This window comes from Nerophis ophidion, linkage group LG13 (assembly GCF_033978795.1).
Source record: "Nerophis ophidion isolate RoL-2023_Sa linkage group LG13, RoL_Noph_v1.0, whole genome shotgun sequence".
NCBI classification, from domain to species: domain Eukaryota; kingdom Metazoa; phylum Chordata; class Actinopteri; order Syngnathiformes; family Syngnathidae; genus Nerophis; species Nerophis ophidion.
In genome coordinates, this window is record NC_084623.1 from 41,673,877 (window position 1) to 41,690,247 (window position 16,371).

Sequence of the window (16,371 nt, forward strand, 5' to 3'; positions counted from 1 at the left end):
GGCCACACAGGTATATTTCCCATAATCCTCTTCAGTGACACTTGGAATCATGAGAATGGTGCTAGTGCCAAGAACTTGAATATTGATGTTCTGGGAACTGGACAGTCTGCAACATGAAAACAGATAAAGTATAATGAGGCATTTTAGGTGATTTAAAAAAAAAAAAAATAGGGCGATTATGCCAAGAGGGATTAAGCCAAGAGGACACAACACACCCTGGCTCCCATCTTTTTAACCGGTTGCCCTCTGGCAGGCGCTTCAGGTCCATACGGGCAAAAACAGACTCAGGGACAACTTTCTTTCCCAAAGCTGTCAGTATACTCAATGCACATGGGCACTAATGGAAGCTGTTTAATTGCACTCATCCTTCAGACTCCCACTACCTCTTCCCTGTTTACCTGTCTGGGTTTTTATACCGTACATTTCTACTTTTACTTTGTGCTATTTATATGTGCGCCCACGGAGCTGCTCTCCAAATGTCATTTGGAGAGCATGTATCCACCAAAATGGATACATGGATGATACAGCAGAGGATTGGGAGAATGTCATGTGGTCAGATGAAAGCAAAATAGAACATTTTGGTATAAACTCAACTCGTCGTGTTTGGAGGAAGAAGAATACTGAGTTGCATCCCAAGAACACCACACCTACTGTGAAGCATGGGGGGGAAACATCATGCTTTGGGGCTGTTTTTCTGCTAAGGGGATAGGACGATTGACCCGTGTTAAGGAAAGAATGAATGGGTCCAAGTATCGTGAGATTTTGAGCCAAAAGCTCCTACCATCAGTGAGAGTTTTGAATGGTTGACCAAATACCTATTTTACACCATGATTTACAAATACATTCTTAAAAATTCCTACAAATGTGAATTCCACATTCTGTCTCTCACAGTTGAAGTGTACCTATGATGAAAATGACCAGACTTTTTTTTCCCCCCTGTATGCTAGATCCACTATGGACTGGACTTTCACTATTATGTTAGATCCACTATGGATTGGACTTTCACAATATTATGTTAGACCCACTCGTCATCCATTGCATCCGGTCTCCCCTAGAGAAGGGGGGTCACCCACATCTCTCCAAGGTTTCTCATAGTCATCCACATTGACGTTCCACTGGATTGTGAGTTTTTCCTTGCCCTTTTGTGGGCTCTGTACCGAGGATGTCGCTGCTGCTTTTGCGGCCCTTTGAGACACTTGTGATTTAGGGCTGTATAAATAAACATTGATTGATTGATTGTACCGATCCGTTATGGTGAAGAAGGAGCTGAGCCGGAAGGCAAAGCTTTAAATTTACCGGTCGATCTACGTTCCCATCCTCACCTATGGTCATGAGCTTTGGGTCATGACCGAAAGGATAAGATCACGGGTACAAGCGGCCGAAATGAGTTTCCTCCGCCGGGTGGCGGGGCTCTCCCTTAGAGATAGGGTGAGAAGCTCTGCCATCTGGGAGGAATTCAAAATAGAGCCTTTGCTCCTCCACATCGAGAGGAGCCAGATGAAGTGGTTCGGGCATCTGGTTAGGATGCCACCCGAGCGCCTCCCTAGGGAGGTGTTTAGGGCACGTCCAACCGGTAGGAGGCCACGGGGAAGACCCAGGACACGTTAGGAAGACTATGTCTCCCGGCTGGCCTGAGAACGCCTCGGGATCCCCCGGGAAGAGCTAGACGATGTGGCTGGGGAGAGGAAAGTCTGGGCTTCCCTGCTTAGGCTGCTTGCCCCGCGACCCGACCTCGGATAAGCGGAAGATGATGGATGATTGATTGAAGATACAATTATTTTTTAATTTACTTTCCCCAAATATCTACAACGATTCAAATTTTTTTCATGTCATATTAGGCATGTTCCAGTATTGTTGTTTTTAGTTTTAGTTTGTATCCAATCAGAATTCAGCCAGCTTATGTTGCCGTGCTGTACCAAATCTGCCTGGAGCCTTCAGAATCAACAATGCGGGCGTCCGTGCACTGTAAGTGGAACGGACACCAACATTTGACAGACAGTTGCCATAGCCAATCAGATCACGAGTTGTTATCAATAAGGCCTTCTAGATGGCCTTGTCACGCCAAATTTCTTCCCCCCTACAACCCCCCCCCCCCTCCATTTACTTCCGGGGTCATGATTAATACAGACGTTTTATTATCGCTATATTATAAAAAAAAACAAAAAACATTAAAAAACAGTTTACGAACACAAGCTATGGGATGACGCATTTACTTCCAGGGTCACGTTTCCTCTTACGTCATCCCATAGCTTGTGTTTGTAAATAGTTTTTTTTATGTATTTTTTATTTTTTATAATATAGCGTTGACAAAACGTCTGTATTTTTATAATATAGCGTTATATTTTTTTATAATATAGCGTTAACAAAACGTCTGTATTAATCATGACACCGGAAGTAAATGGGGGGGGGGGTTCTGTAGGGGGGAAGAAATTTGGCGTGACAGCCTCATGTTAAACGTGACATTTACGCGTCCGGTGATTGGATATTCAACGGGACCTTAGCGGATGAATTAGGGCAGTTGTTTTCAACCGTTTTTCAGTGATGTACCCCCTGTGAACATTTTTTTAATTTAAGTACCCCCTAATCAGAGCAAAGCATTTTTGGTTGAAAAAAAGAGATAAAGATGTAAAATACATCACTATGTCATCAGTTTCTGATTTATTAAATTGTATAACAGTGCAAAATATTGCTCATTTGTAGTGGTCTTTCTTGAACTATTTGGGAAAAAAAGATGTTGAAAAAACACAAGTGATTCAATTATAAATACAGATTTATACACATAGAAGTAATCATCAACTTAAAGTGCCCTCTTTGGGGATTGTAATAGAGATCCATCTGGATTCATGAACTTAATTCCAAACATTTCTTCACAAAAAAATAAATCTTTAACATCAATATTTATGGAACATGTCCACACAAATCTAGCTATCAACACTGAATATTGCATTGTTGTATTTTTTTTTCACAGTTTATGAACTTATATTCATATTTTGTTGAAATATTTTTCAATAAATATATGTATAAAGGATTTTTGAATTGTTGCTATTTTTAGAATATTTAAAAAAAAAATCTCACGTACCCCTTGGCATACCTTCAAGTACCCCCAGGGGTACGCGTACCCCCATTTGAGAACCACTGAATTAGGGAACACATAGAGTTGAGAGACAGCCAATCAGATCACAAGTTGTTGACAGTAGCTGTTTTGTGACAACTAAAAGTTGTAAACTCTTGTTGTTAAAGTTGTCCTGACCCGTTACCCCAGTCAGGGCATGATTTATGTTTGGTAGTTTTTCTGTCTTCGTCTGTTTCCCGGGTGCACCCTCTTTCCCTGTTTACTGTTGGTTTCTATGGGCACTAATTCTCCTCACCTGTCTTAGTTTTGCAATTAGTGTTCCCACCAGGTGTTTTGGTTCATCACCTCCCTTTATAGTGTGCTGTCACCCGGCAACAGTTGCTGGGTCAATGTTTGCTACAGACAACAGTTACGTTTCTCCTGTTTTGCTCTCCTCGCATCTAGTATCCTTTGTACAGTCTAGCCTTCCTCGTTTTTTCACCTTTGGTGACATTTTGGTTTTGCTTAGGTCCACGCTGGTTAGCGTCCTCAGTTTGTATTTTTTGATATTGCTTGAAATACATTAAAATAACTTCATCCTACCTCCACGCTGCTCCTGCTTGCTTCCTGCGTCGCTAAGGAACTCAAAAATCGCAGCCATGCGTCCTCGAAGACGTAACAAAAGTGTGTCCATCCATCCATTTTCTACCGCTTATTCCTTTTTAGGGTCGCGGGGGGCGCTGGCGCCTATCTCAGCTACAATCGGCCAGAAGGCGGCGTACACCCTGGACAAGTCGCCACCTCATCGCAGGGCCAACACAGATAGACAGACAACATTCACACTCACATTCACACACTAGGGCCAATTTAGTCATGCTTGTCATTTATTAGCAATGTTACATGTGTATTTGTCGCCATCATGTGGTCAGGGCATAAGTGTGCACTTTGAACCAAACTTTATTGACCGGAAGTTCCATAAGCCAAGCAGAAAAATTTACGGTGTATGTTTTAATTGCTGATGCGTTATGATTTATTTTTAAATGCGCCAGAAAATAACCCGTTTTGTATACTGTTGATGTGATTCAATGCCCAGTAGTGCGTAACTGTGTTCCTGTATAGTATTTCACCAGCAATGGTCATGTGGTGACATCAATTATGGTATTTTTGAGAGGTAATCATTGAAGTCAAAGATCGCTGAAGGCCGAGGTGGGAAACGCACGGCCCGCCACGGATTTTCTGTGGACGTGTGTGCATGTAAGCCCAAAGAGTTGCTCTGTTTCGCGACCTTGGTTGCTCTCGCAAATAATTGTCATGGTCCGTTGCCCGGGTCATGGCTTCATTTATATTTAGAAGCTTTTTTCCCATGTTTTAATCTGTTTCCGTGCTCTACCCTCCTCCCTTTCGTTTACTTTTGGCTTCCATTGACACCAATTCTCCACACCTGCTCATTCTACGAGACGTTTACGTATAGTCTTGTTTTTACCACGCTTAAGGACTTTCTTGTTGTGGCTCCACGCCTTGATAGAGAGATAGTACTTTATTGATTCCTTCAGGAGAGTTCCTTCAGGAAAATTAAAAGTGCATTTTAAAATAAATAAAACACTTTATTAGCATCTAAGTTTTTGTATTTTTGTCCCGCCTCGAAGAATTAAAACAGACCTAGGGTTGTACGGGGTACCGGTATTAGTATAGTACCATGATACTAATGAATCCTATTTGGTACTATACGGCCTTTGAAAAGTACCGGTATAAATGTTGCGCTTAATCATGATTAATCACAGAATCAGAGTGTGGTTAATCTGATTTAAAACACTTATCACTTGACAGCCCTGGTTTTTATATAAGTTTAGATATGGTTATGTCGTTTCCTAATGGGGAACGACGTTAATGGCTCTCGTTTTCATGTTACCATTTAGCCAGTCCCTGAGTTTATCAAAGTGCAGTTATCAATCCCGTTTTTTTAATCATTTTAATATAAAATGGTAAAGGTCTCTCATTGTATCCCATTGGGTTGAGTTTTTTCTTGCCCTGATGTGGTATCTGGATGTTGTTGTGGCTTGTGCAGCCCTTTAAAATACTTGTGAATTAGGGCTCAATTAAATTAACTTTGATTAATTGATTGGTAATACTAACCGTTGAGTTTTACTGCGGTTATTATTACTAGCGTTTACCATTACATTCCTAGAGTGTTCACATATATTAAACCGTATTAAAGTTTTTTCCTTACAAAATGTTGGCTAAATTACAACCTGCATGCAGAAACCTTGTTAACTAAACTACAAACCCTGTTTCCATATGAGTTCGGAAATTGTAAATATAAACCGAATACAATGATTTGCAAATCGTTTTCAACCCATATTCAATTGAATGCACTACAAAGACAAGATATTTGATGTTCAAACTCATAAACTTTAATTGTTTTTTGCAAATAACTAATTTAGAATTTCATGGCTGCAACATGTGCGAAAGTAGTTGGGAAAGGGCATGTTCACCACTGTGTTACATCACCTTTTCTTTTAACAACACTCAATAAACGTTTGGGAACTCAGGAAACTAATTGTGGAAGCTTTGAAAGTGGAATTCTTTCCCATTCTTTTTTTATGTAGAGCTTCAGTCGTTCAACAGTCCGGGGTATCCGCTGTCGTATTTTACGCTTTATAATGCGCTACACATTTTCGATGGGAGACAGGTCTGTATCGCAGGCGGGCCAGGAAAGTACCCGCACTCTTTTTTTACGAAGCCACTCTGTTGTAACACGTGCTGAATGTGGCTTGGCATTGTCTTGCTGAAATAAGCAGGGGCGTCATGTTGTTCCACAACCTGTATGTACCTTTCAGCATTAATGGTGCCTTCACAGATGTGTAAGTCACCCATGCCTTGGGCACAAAAGCACCCCCATACCATCACAGATGCTGGCTTTTGAACTTTGCGTCGATAACAGTCTGGATGGTTCGCTTCCCCTTTGGTCAAATATTCGACACAATGTCGAATATTTCGCCCAAAAATTTGAAATGTGGACTTGTCAGCCCACAGAACACTTTTCCACTTTACATCAGTCCATCTTAGATGAACTTGGGCCAAGAGAAGGCGGCGGCAATTCTGGATGTTGTTGAAAAAGCTTTAATTTGTACTTACAGATGTAGCAACAAACTGTATTTAGTGACAGAGGTTTTCTGAAGTGTTCCTGAGCCCATGTGGTGATATCCTTTAGAGATTGATGTCGGTTTTTGATACAGTGCCGTCTGAGAGATCGAAGTTCACGGTCATTCAATGTTGATTTCTGGCCGTGCCGCTTACGTGGAGTGATTTATCCAAATTTTCTGAACCTTCTGATGATATTATAGACCGTGGATGTTGAAATCCCTAAATTTCTTGCAATTGCACTTTGAGAAACGTTGTTCTTAAACTGTTTGACTATTTGCTCACGCAGTTGTGGACAAAGGGGTGTACCTCGCCCCAGCCTTTCTTGTGAAAGACTGAGCATTTTTTGGGAAGCTGTTTTTATACCCAATCATGGCACCCACCTGTTCCCAATTAGCCTGCACACCTGTGGGATGTTCCAAATAAGTGCTTGATGAGCATTCCTCAACTTTATCAGTATTTATTGCCACCTTTCCCAACTTCTTTGTCACGTGTTGCTAGCATTAAATTCTAAAGTTAATGATTATTTGCAAAAAAAAAAAAATGTTTATGAGTTCGAACATCAAATATGTTGTCTTTGTAGCATATTCAACTGAATATGGGTTGAAAATGATTTTCAAATCATTGTATTCCGTTTATATTTACATCTAACACAATTTCCCAACTCATATGGAAACGGGGTTTGTAAGTCAACAACTGTTTTTTATTGCAAATAATCAAGAGTGTGGGTATGTGGGGCGGTGCAATGGGTTTAGGGTGGGTTGGGGGCCCTTCAGGACTCTGATAATACTGTAATAATAAATTAATGATATAAAAGAGAACATTGGGGCCACAAACTAATTCTTGTTTCAAAGCCCAGTGCAAAATCAAACACACTGCAGCATTGTCAGTCTATGAAGACTTAGTATGCTACTCACATCTTGACTCCAAGCTTCCGACACTCAATTATGTCAACTTTGAAACCCAATTTAGAGCCAACGAGCCGGACTGTTCAGGGTATACTGATGGGATAAAACAACACATCCATGCGAATTGATCCTATTTGTCCCTGCGCTCATCAAGCCTTTTATTGTAAGAAGATAAGTGTGGCTACTGTGCTAAATGCAATTTGAGCCAAAGTTTACGCTGCCTCGTACTTAATAACTAAGCACTAACATGGAAGTGGGGTACATCCACGTGGGAGCAGTGTGGGATAATTGAGAGTGCATATGTTCCTCCAGTTTCTCCTTTTGGATCTTAAAAAAATCTCCCCGCCAGCCTTATCTTCCTGACAAGAAAGTGCATGATGAAAAATGTGTCCCAGCACACATACTGAAAGAGCATGATAATACACGACGCTACTGGGAGCTGAACGCTATCTTCACTGTTGATTAGAGTGAAAAAATGTAATACAGTAGCAGGGGAGTTAAGTTGACTTTGATTTATAAGGGCAGCTGCCTTTACACTCATTGGGCAATTTTTAAAGCTCACTTAAAGGGGAACTGCACTTTTTTGGGGTGGGACGTAAAGAACACATATGTCTTTCTTTTTTATGCATTTTAATTTGTAATATGCAGCAAGTAAGAGGTGGCTAACAATATGGGTATTAGGAGTAATCTATTGCGCTCATAGAGTCCTAAAACTTCCAAAAACCGGAAGTTTTAGGACTACTAGGGGTGTAACGGTACGTGTATTTGTATCGAACCGTTTCGGTACGGGGGTTTCGGTTCGGTTCGGAAGTGTACCGAACAAGTACATGCTAGCAGCTAGCAGGCTAGGACAACATGTTAAAGCCAGAGCTGGAAGACCCTCCTGCCTCGTTAAGATCTCCCGTTTGGGAACACCTTGGCTACAACAATGGAGGACGGAGGTTTGCTAAGATTGTTCAGCAGCTGCTTCTGAAAACACGTCAAACATGTGTTGCACCTTTCCTGCTTCCGGCTCCCATAGTGTCTCCCTTGCGCGCACAACCCTTCACTCTACCCGGCAGAGGGTCTACACAGCTCCGGACTTCAGGGTAAATGAAGAGTCCAGCAATTAGTTGCAAATCATGGCTTTATTGAGGTCTTGCACACGGCCAATCCCACAAAACACCAGCCGCACTCGCGCTAAGGTCCCTCACCTCGCTCGCTCACACACTGACTGACGTCACATGCGTCACATAATAAAGGGCTACACACACACACACACACACACACACACACACACACACACACACACACACACACACACACACACACACACACACACACACACACACACATGCTACTCTCATAACACAGGGGTTCTCAACCTTTTTTCAGTGATGTACCCCCTGTGAACATTTTTTTAAATCAAGTACCCCCTAATCACAGCAAAGCATTTTTAGCTGAAAAAAAGATAAAGAACTAAAATACAGCACTATGTCATCAGTTTCTGATTTATTAAATTGTATAACAGTGCAAAATATTGATCATTTGTAGTGGTCTTTCTTGAACTATTTGGAAAGAAAGATACACAAATAACTAAAAACTTGTTGAAAAATAAACAAGTGATTCAATTATAAATAAAGATTTCTACAAATATAAGTAATGATCAACTTAAAGTGCCCTCTTTGGGGATTGTAATAGAGATCCATCTGGATTCATGAACTTAATTCTAAACATTTCTTCACAAAAATATAAATCTTTAACATCAATATTTATGGAACATGTCTACAAAAAACGGCGGGCAGTGTTGATGAACGTGGACCCCGACTTAAACAAGTTGAAAAACATATTGGGGTGTTAGCATTTAGTGGTCAATTCTACGGAATATGTACTGTACTGTGCAATCTACTAATAAAAGTCTCAATCAATCAATCAAAAAAAGCACTTTATATGTAGAAAAGTTTTGTTAGAAACCATTCTGAGCCTTAACCTATTTAGTTTTTATTTTATATGTTATATATGTATTAACCCTGGCAATGGACTCTGTGTGTATATGGATGTTATGCCATTGTTTACAAATTTGGTAAATAAATAACCAAAAAAATTTACATTTTGTTGTTTTCTTACTGTACCAAAAATGAACCGAACCGTGACCTCTGAACCGAGGTACGTACCGAACCGAAATTTTTGTGTACCGTTACACCCCTGATTAGAGGAATTTTATTTATAAGCGCTAACACTAAGGAACTACTTTTTACCGCACCGTGATCACTTAGAGCAGTGGTTCTCAAATGGGGGTACGCGTACCCCTGGGGATACTTGAAGGTATGCCAAGGGGTACATAAGATTTTTTTTAAAATACTCTAAAAATAGCAAAAATTCTAAAATCCTTTATAAATATAGTTACTGAATAATACTACAACAAAATATGAATGTAAGTTCATAAACTGTGAAAAGTAATGCAAAAATGCAATATTCAGTGTTGACAGCTAGATTTTTTTGTGGATATGTTCCATAAATATTGATGTTAAAGATCTCTTTTTTTGTGAAGAAATGTTGTAGCTGAGATAGGCACCAGCGCCCCCCACAGCCCCAAAGGGAATAAGCGGTAGGAAATGGATGGATTGATGTTTAGAATTAAGTTGATGAATCCAGATGGATCTCTATTACAATCCCCAAAGAGGGCACTTTAAGTTGATGATTAGTTCTATGTGTAGAAATCTTTATTTATAATTGAATCACTTGTTTATTTTTCAACAAGTTTTTAGTTATTTTTATCTCTTCTTTTCCAAATAGTTAAAAAAAGACCACTACAAATGAGCAAAATTTTGCACTGTTATACAATTTTATAAATCAGAAACTGAAGAAATAGTGCTATATTTTACTTCTTTATCTGTATTTTTCAACCAAAAATGCTTTGCTCTGATTAGGAGGTACTTGAATTGAAAAAATGTTCACAGGGGGTACATCACTGAAAAAAGGTCGAGAACCACTGACTTAGAGCACAGGTGTCAAACTCGGGCCTAATCTGGCCCGCCACAAAATTTTATGTGGTCCTCCAAGTCATTTAATGTGGTCCTCCAAGCATAAAGCCTACCAAGTTTACCTTTGTTAGTAAACGTGCTGAAGGACCAATATTAATTTCAGACTGGGACACCCCTATACAAAATTATACAATTTTTTGGTGCATAACAACAGAAAAAGAAGCAAAATAATGTTTTCTTCGTGCAGGAATGTTTTTTAATTGGAAACTCTACATTGTCAGTACATATAGATTTATGCGATGAACTGGTGACCAGTTACTCACCAGTAACCCTAATGAGTACAATCTGCTTTGATGAAAATGGATGGATTTTGATGATGTATTTTACATCTTCGCCACTAGAGGGCGGAAGAGATCTATATGTAGGACAGAGGCTCCTTGTCGTACACAACCATAGACCTCAGTGAGTTGACCCCTCTGTTCTTTTAAATGGAAGGAAAAAAAGTCGAGGTCGCAAGCTTTAGGATGGGATGGAAAACGTTGAATCATTATTGTGACACATTTCATTCATGTAGGTGCATCGAATGCTGACTATCTCCGCCTCCCACAGAAGGTGACACGTGGGGATGATTCAAAGCCGGCGACAAAATGAAATCAAGTGCGGCGTATTGTTGGGACTTGTCAAGCGAAAATGATGAAAAGCTTCGCAGTTGCACGGCAGCCCGTGGATCACCTGATTAAACTACTAACATGTCTGTTCTTTTGACACTTGGAATATATGAAAATAGATGAAGGGATTCTCCGCACAAAGAGCATTTTAGTCCTTAGAAAGACATTTTGTAATGTACGTGTCTTAATCCTTCATCGACCGAAGACTGCACAAGTACACTAGATTCCCACAGATTTGCAATTCCGCCTTTGATTTTTGGTTTAAAAAATATATTTTCAAAGTTGTATTTTTATCGCTCCTGCAAAAATAGGCTTTAAAAAAAACAAAAAAAACAAACAAACAAAAAAAAATAAATAAATAAATGCAAATAAAAAAAATACATATATATATATATATATATATATATATATATATATATATATTGTACAGTAATTTGTATTTCTATAGTGTTTTGTATATTGTACAGGATTGCTTATTATTTTTATTGGATAGTTGTCTGTTTATTTCAATTGTCAGTTTTTTTCCTTTACTACATACGTCTTGTGTTATTTATTTCACCCCATATTTGTTCCCACTACCGCACCTTAAGTTGGAGTCCTTAATCTCGTTATATGCAGATATAATGACAATAAAGTCCATTCTATTCTATTCTATATGTATATATATGCGTGTGTGTGTGTGTGTGTGTGAAAAGAAAATTAGTTTCTATACTAATGGTAGTTTTTAATAATAGATTATTTTAAAAGCTTGTATTATTTTATTCATCTCCTTTTTTTTATGGATTGAAACACTATTAATGTACCAATGATTAATCTCACCAGGGTGAGATTATCCTCTGCATTAGACCCATCACCCTCACCCCCTGGGAGGTGAGGGGAGCAGTGAGCAGCAGCGGTGGCCACGCCCAGGAATAATTTTTGGTGATTTACCCTCCAATTCCAACTCTTGATGCTGAGTGCCAAGCAGGGAGGTAATGGCTCCCATTTTCATTGAATTGAAGAAAGAACTTGTAGGAAAATACAATCCCTCCTGCTCTGCTTATCGACGTCTTCGCCATCAAGAGTCTTCAATATCGGTAAAAGTTACTGTTTCATATCCGTCTTTCGTTCTTTTTCCATTGTTTTTCTGAATGTAAAACTATAATTATTCCCCATAAAATGTGTGCTTTGTTGATATTTTTGGGTGTCTGGAACAGATTAATTGGATTTTCGTGATTTCTTATGGGGAAAATTGCAGAGAAAACCGAGATATTGCTGTATTGCCTCCTTTAACTGATAATGACCGGATTTCCACCACTCTTAAAAAGGAAAATAAGAAATGAGTATAATCATAAAAGTGGAATTAATATTGTACGACACAACAGGCTAGTCGTGCCTCAGCTTTAATGCTGCTGCGCTAAACTATAAAATCGCCTAACCAGGCAATGATAAATGGTATTATCACAGCGCATTATCATTAACATCCAAGGAGAAACTGCATTATCACTCACAGTTGGTGCAGAGCGAGAGAGGACCGTGAACATGGCTAAAATCCTCCAGGGGAAATAACAACGCAGCTATTTGAAGGTGGACTACGACAGATAATGCAGAATATTTCAATGGCCATACATCTTTTTCTCTACTTGTGTGATAGTCCTGTTGTTTTGGAGACCTTATCTGTGAGAACATTTTTGACAGCTCCTACAGGTTTTTTTTGTACTCTCTTTTGCAAAGTTGTAGAGCAGAGTACTATGGGAAAAAAGTGAAAATGAACATCCAGGTTCTATGCACACACACATGCACATACACACACACACACACACACACACACACACACACACACACACACACACACACACACACACACACACACACACACACACACACACACACACACACATTCTTGTATTTTTGACCTTCTTGAGACCTCCAAAAAAGACCACCCTTTGTAGATTTCCTTGAATTGCCGCCGGGGTGCCAATTAATTTAAAACGTCTTCTCACTCCGGCGTTTACCAAAGGCATGCGGTAAAGGCAAGCATGCGCTAATTATCTTAAAACCCTTTCTCACTCAGGCGCTTACCAAAGGCATGCGGCAAATTTAGGCCTGCGCTTATAATTTTGAGTGTGATGTAAGGATACCATCATGAAAAGCACATTTAATAATAAAAAAAAAACGTTATTATGGTCTTACCTTTACTTATAAATGAAGTCCATGCGCAGCTCCTTCTGATCAAAAGCATCAATAACTTGTTTATAGAAATCTTCTTTATCTTTCTTCAGTTTTAAAAGTCTCTCTGTCTCGATGGAGATCTCCCTTTATTACCTCCTGCTTCGATTGAAATTTCGGTTTAGAAAACTTTTTTATTTTAGATATGTAATCCTCCATGTTAAAAGTGCAAGCGAGAGGAAAAAATAAACTATCGCTGCTCACTCTTGTTGCTTGTTGTCGCTTCTTCTGCAACCGAGTTGTCGCAAGAAGGATCACTAGCGCCCTCTACCACCAGGATTTAATGACTCATATTTGACACACGCAGCTACGGTATATTAATAAAACATAGCTCCTTACTGTTCTTTTTAGCATATTTAATAGCTTGGACCTTATATCCTACTGAATAGCTCTTAATCTTTTTTCCTTTATGCGATTTCAAAATATTGAAATCAGCCTCCTCCATTTTGAAAATGATGACAGGGGAAGCGTCACTCGTGACGTGACGAGTTTGACCCGGCGGAAATTCTAGGCATATGCTAATTATTTGGCAAAACGAGTTTGACCCGGCGGAAATTCTAGACATGCGCTAATAAAAATAATATTTTGCGAAACGAGTTTGACCCGGCGTTAATCCTGAGCCGGCAATAATGCCAATCATGCGCTAATTATTTTGCGAAACGAGTTTGATCCGGCAGTAATTCTAGGCAGGCGCATACTATATACCCGGCGGTAATTCAAGGAAATACGGTATATAAAGATTTGTATTTACAACATTAATAATATATACATACTATGCAAATATAAAAAAGGTAAGCTTTTAGTTATTTTGTTTGTTTGTTTGTAATTGTTTTTTAATCTTCATTATTTCAAATTATTACGGTATGCCTCTATATAAATATTTATTTATTTATTTTTAATCAATTTTGGCCAAAGGGGGGGCGGTATAGCTCGGTTGGTAGAGTGGCCGTGCCAGCAACTTGAGGGTTGCAGGTTCGATCCCCGCTTCTGCCATCCTAGTCACTGCCATTGTGTCCTTGGGCAAAACACTTTACCCACCTGCTCCCAATGCCACCCACACTGCTTTAAATATGTAACTTAGATATTGGGTTTCACTATGTAAAGCGCTTTGAGTCACTAGAGAAAAGCGCTATATAAATATAATTCACTTCACCTCATTTCAATTTCTTGCACACACTTGATTTTACATATGTTGGCCAGAGGGGGAGCACTTTTAAAACCGACACACAGTCAACTAGAAAAATCCCTCCTTTTTGGGACCACCCTAATGTTGATAGATTTGACCACCAGGGTTGTAAATGAGACATTCTCTATTAGATGCAATGGTTTTTCAACTGAATCTTTTCTTAATTCCACCACTATCACATCACAATAATTATACAAGCCAAATTGCAATACAACAAGGCTTGACATTAGTGGAATGTTGTTGTCAATTCAAGGTAAGTTCACATTGGATATTCACATATCCAATGTGGTTAGCATTGAAGCTGAGTTATAATCAAGTTAATGTTTTCAAAATGATGTATCCAATTGGGATCAGTTTAAGTAGTGAACAAAATAGAAAAATTGATAAACTGAAAAAACATATATTTGGGGAAATGTTTGGCTAAAACTTAAATACATTGCAAAAAAAAAAAGCTGACTAAATATAAGATAAAAAGATTAGATTTTTGGAATAAAATACTAAAAACTAGTGACATTTTCTGTCAATGCAGATAATTACTTGATAAGACATCCTAAATTAAAATTTGTGTATCTCGAAATTAGCAGAACTTTTAAGATGGAAATAAGTATTTTATTCTGAAAACAAGCATTATTCAACTGGCAATTACCTTAATTAAGCATGGCAGAATCTTTAAACAAGATTTTATATGTGGGCAAAACCAAAATATCTTATTTGAATAGGTATTTTCTCATTCTTAACATTTAAAAAATAAAACATACAAAAACTTTGCTTTATTAAGCTTATGATGTATAATCAATGTCTAAACATAAGTACCGTATTTTCCGCACTATAAGACACACCTACAATGAATGGCCTAGTTTAAAACTGTGTTCATATATAAGGCGCACCACATAATAAGGCGCATAGAACAGATGCTACAGTAGAGGCTGGGGTTACGTTATGCATCCTTTAGATGGAGCTGCGCTAAAGGGAATGTCAACAAAACAGTCAGATAGGTCAGTCAAACTTTATTAATAGATTTCAAACCAGCGTTATGACAACTCCGTTCACTCCCAAAATGAATAAACAGCTGTTTTACTATTTTCCCCGGTTCAATAAACACGTAAAAAAACGTCTGATACTGTTACGGTAAATCAAACGTTAGTGCAATCACAATATAGTAACACTGGAAATAGTGCAAAGCAATAATACCGTATTTCCTTGAATTGCCGCAGCGCATATAGTATGCGCTTGCTTTGAATTACTGCCGGGTCAAACTCGCTTCCCAAAATAATTAGCGCATGCTTATTATTACCGCCTGGTCAAACTCGTGACGTCACGAGTGACACTTCCCCTGTCGTCATTTTCAAAATGGAGGAGGCTGATTTCAATACCGGCAATTTAAAATCGCATAAAGGGAAGAAGATTAAGAGCTATTCAGTAGGATTTAAGGTCCAAGCTTACATCACACTCAAATTTTTACTGCATACCTTTGGTAAGAGCCGCAGTGAGAAGAGGTTTTAAAATAATTAGTGCATGCTTACTTTTACCGCATGCCTTTGGTAAGCGCAGGAGTGAGAAGAGGTTTTAAATCAATTAGCGCCCCGGCGGCAATTCAAGGAAATACGGTATATCAATAACTCAACGTTGCCCAGACGATAATGTCACACAACACAACACACAAAATAAACATGTAAAGCTCACTTAATTAAGTTATTCCTCATCCACAAATCCCTCAAATTCTTCTTCTTCAGTGTGCGAATCAAACAGTTGGGCGAATATGGCATCCAACATGCCCGGCTCCGTCTCTTCGAAGTTGTCATTTAAAGAGTCAGTGTCGCTGCTGTTAATGTTAAATTCTCTCGCTGCTGCTCTATTCCCGTGTTCTACTGTGTGACTGATCGCCTTGAGTTTAAACTCTGTGTTAGAAACGGCGAGCCTCCCGTAGTCATATATCCCACAATGCATCGCATGCTTCTTCTTCTACGGGGGAAAATAAGGTCGGCGGCTGTAGAAGAAGAAGAAGCGCACTATACTGCATATACTGTTACACTATTTGATATTGCACTGGTACTGTATTTGACTACTGTACTTCTACTTGTACTGATACTTCTACCATAACGTCTGTGACTTATTGTGCAACTTAACTGTCTTGTAATTAATATACATTAGAGCTATTCAATTGTTGTATTTCTTTGTATTTAGTGTATTGGATTCTGCAACTAGTGTTTGGAATCCACTGTACGCAATATCTGAAGAGCATGGA

The 16,371-nt window shown here is 39.0% G+C and overlaps 1 protein-coding gene across 3 annotated transcripts in view; it reads right to left on the reverse strand.

Annotated features, from left to right (window-relative positions):
* lsamp (limbic system associated membrane protein) overlaps positions 1-16,371 on the reverse strand; it is a 946,135-nt gene that overhangs the window by 15,519 nt on the left and 914,245 nt on the right. For all 3 annotated transcript variants that reach the window (XM_061918977.1, XM_061918976.1, XM_061918975.1), the window contains one exon: positions 1-106. This exon is cut by the window's left edge and continues 43 nt beyond it. In XM_061918977.1, the coding sequence (XP_061774961.1) occupies positions 1-106 (106 nt within the window). The remainder of the gene's footprint in view (positions 107-16,371) is intronic.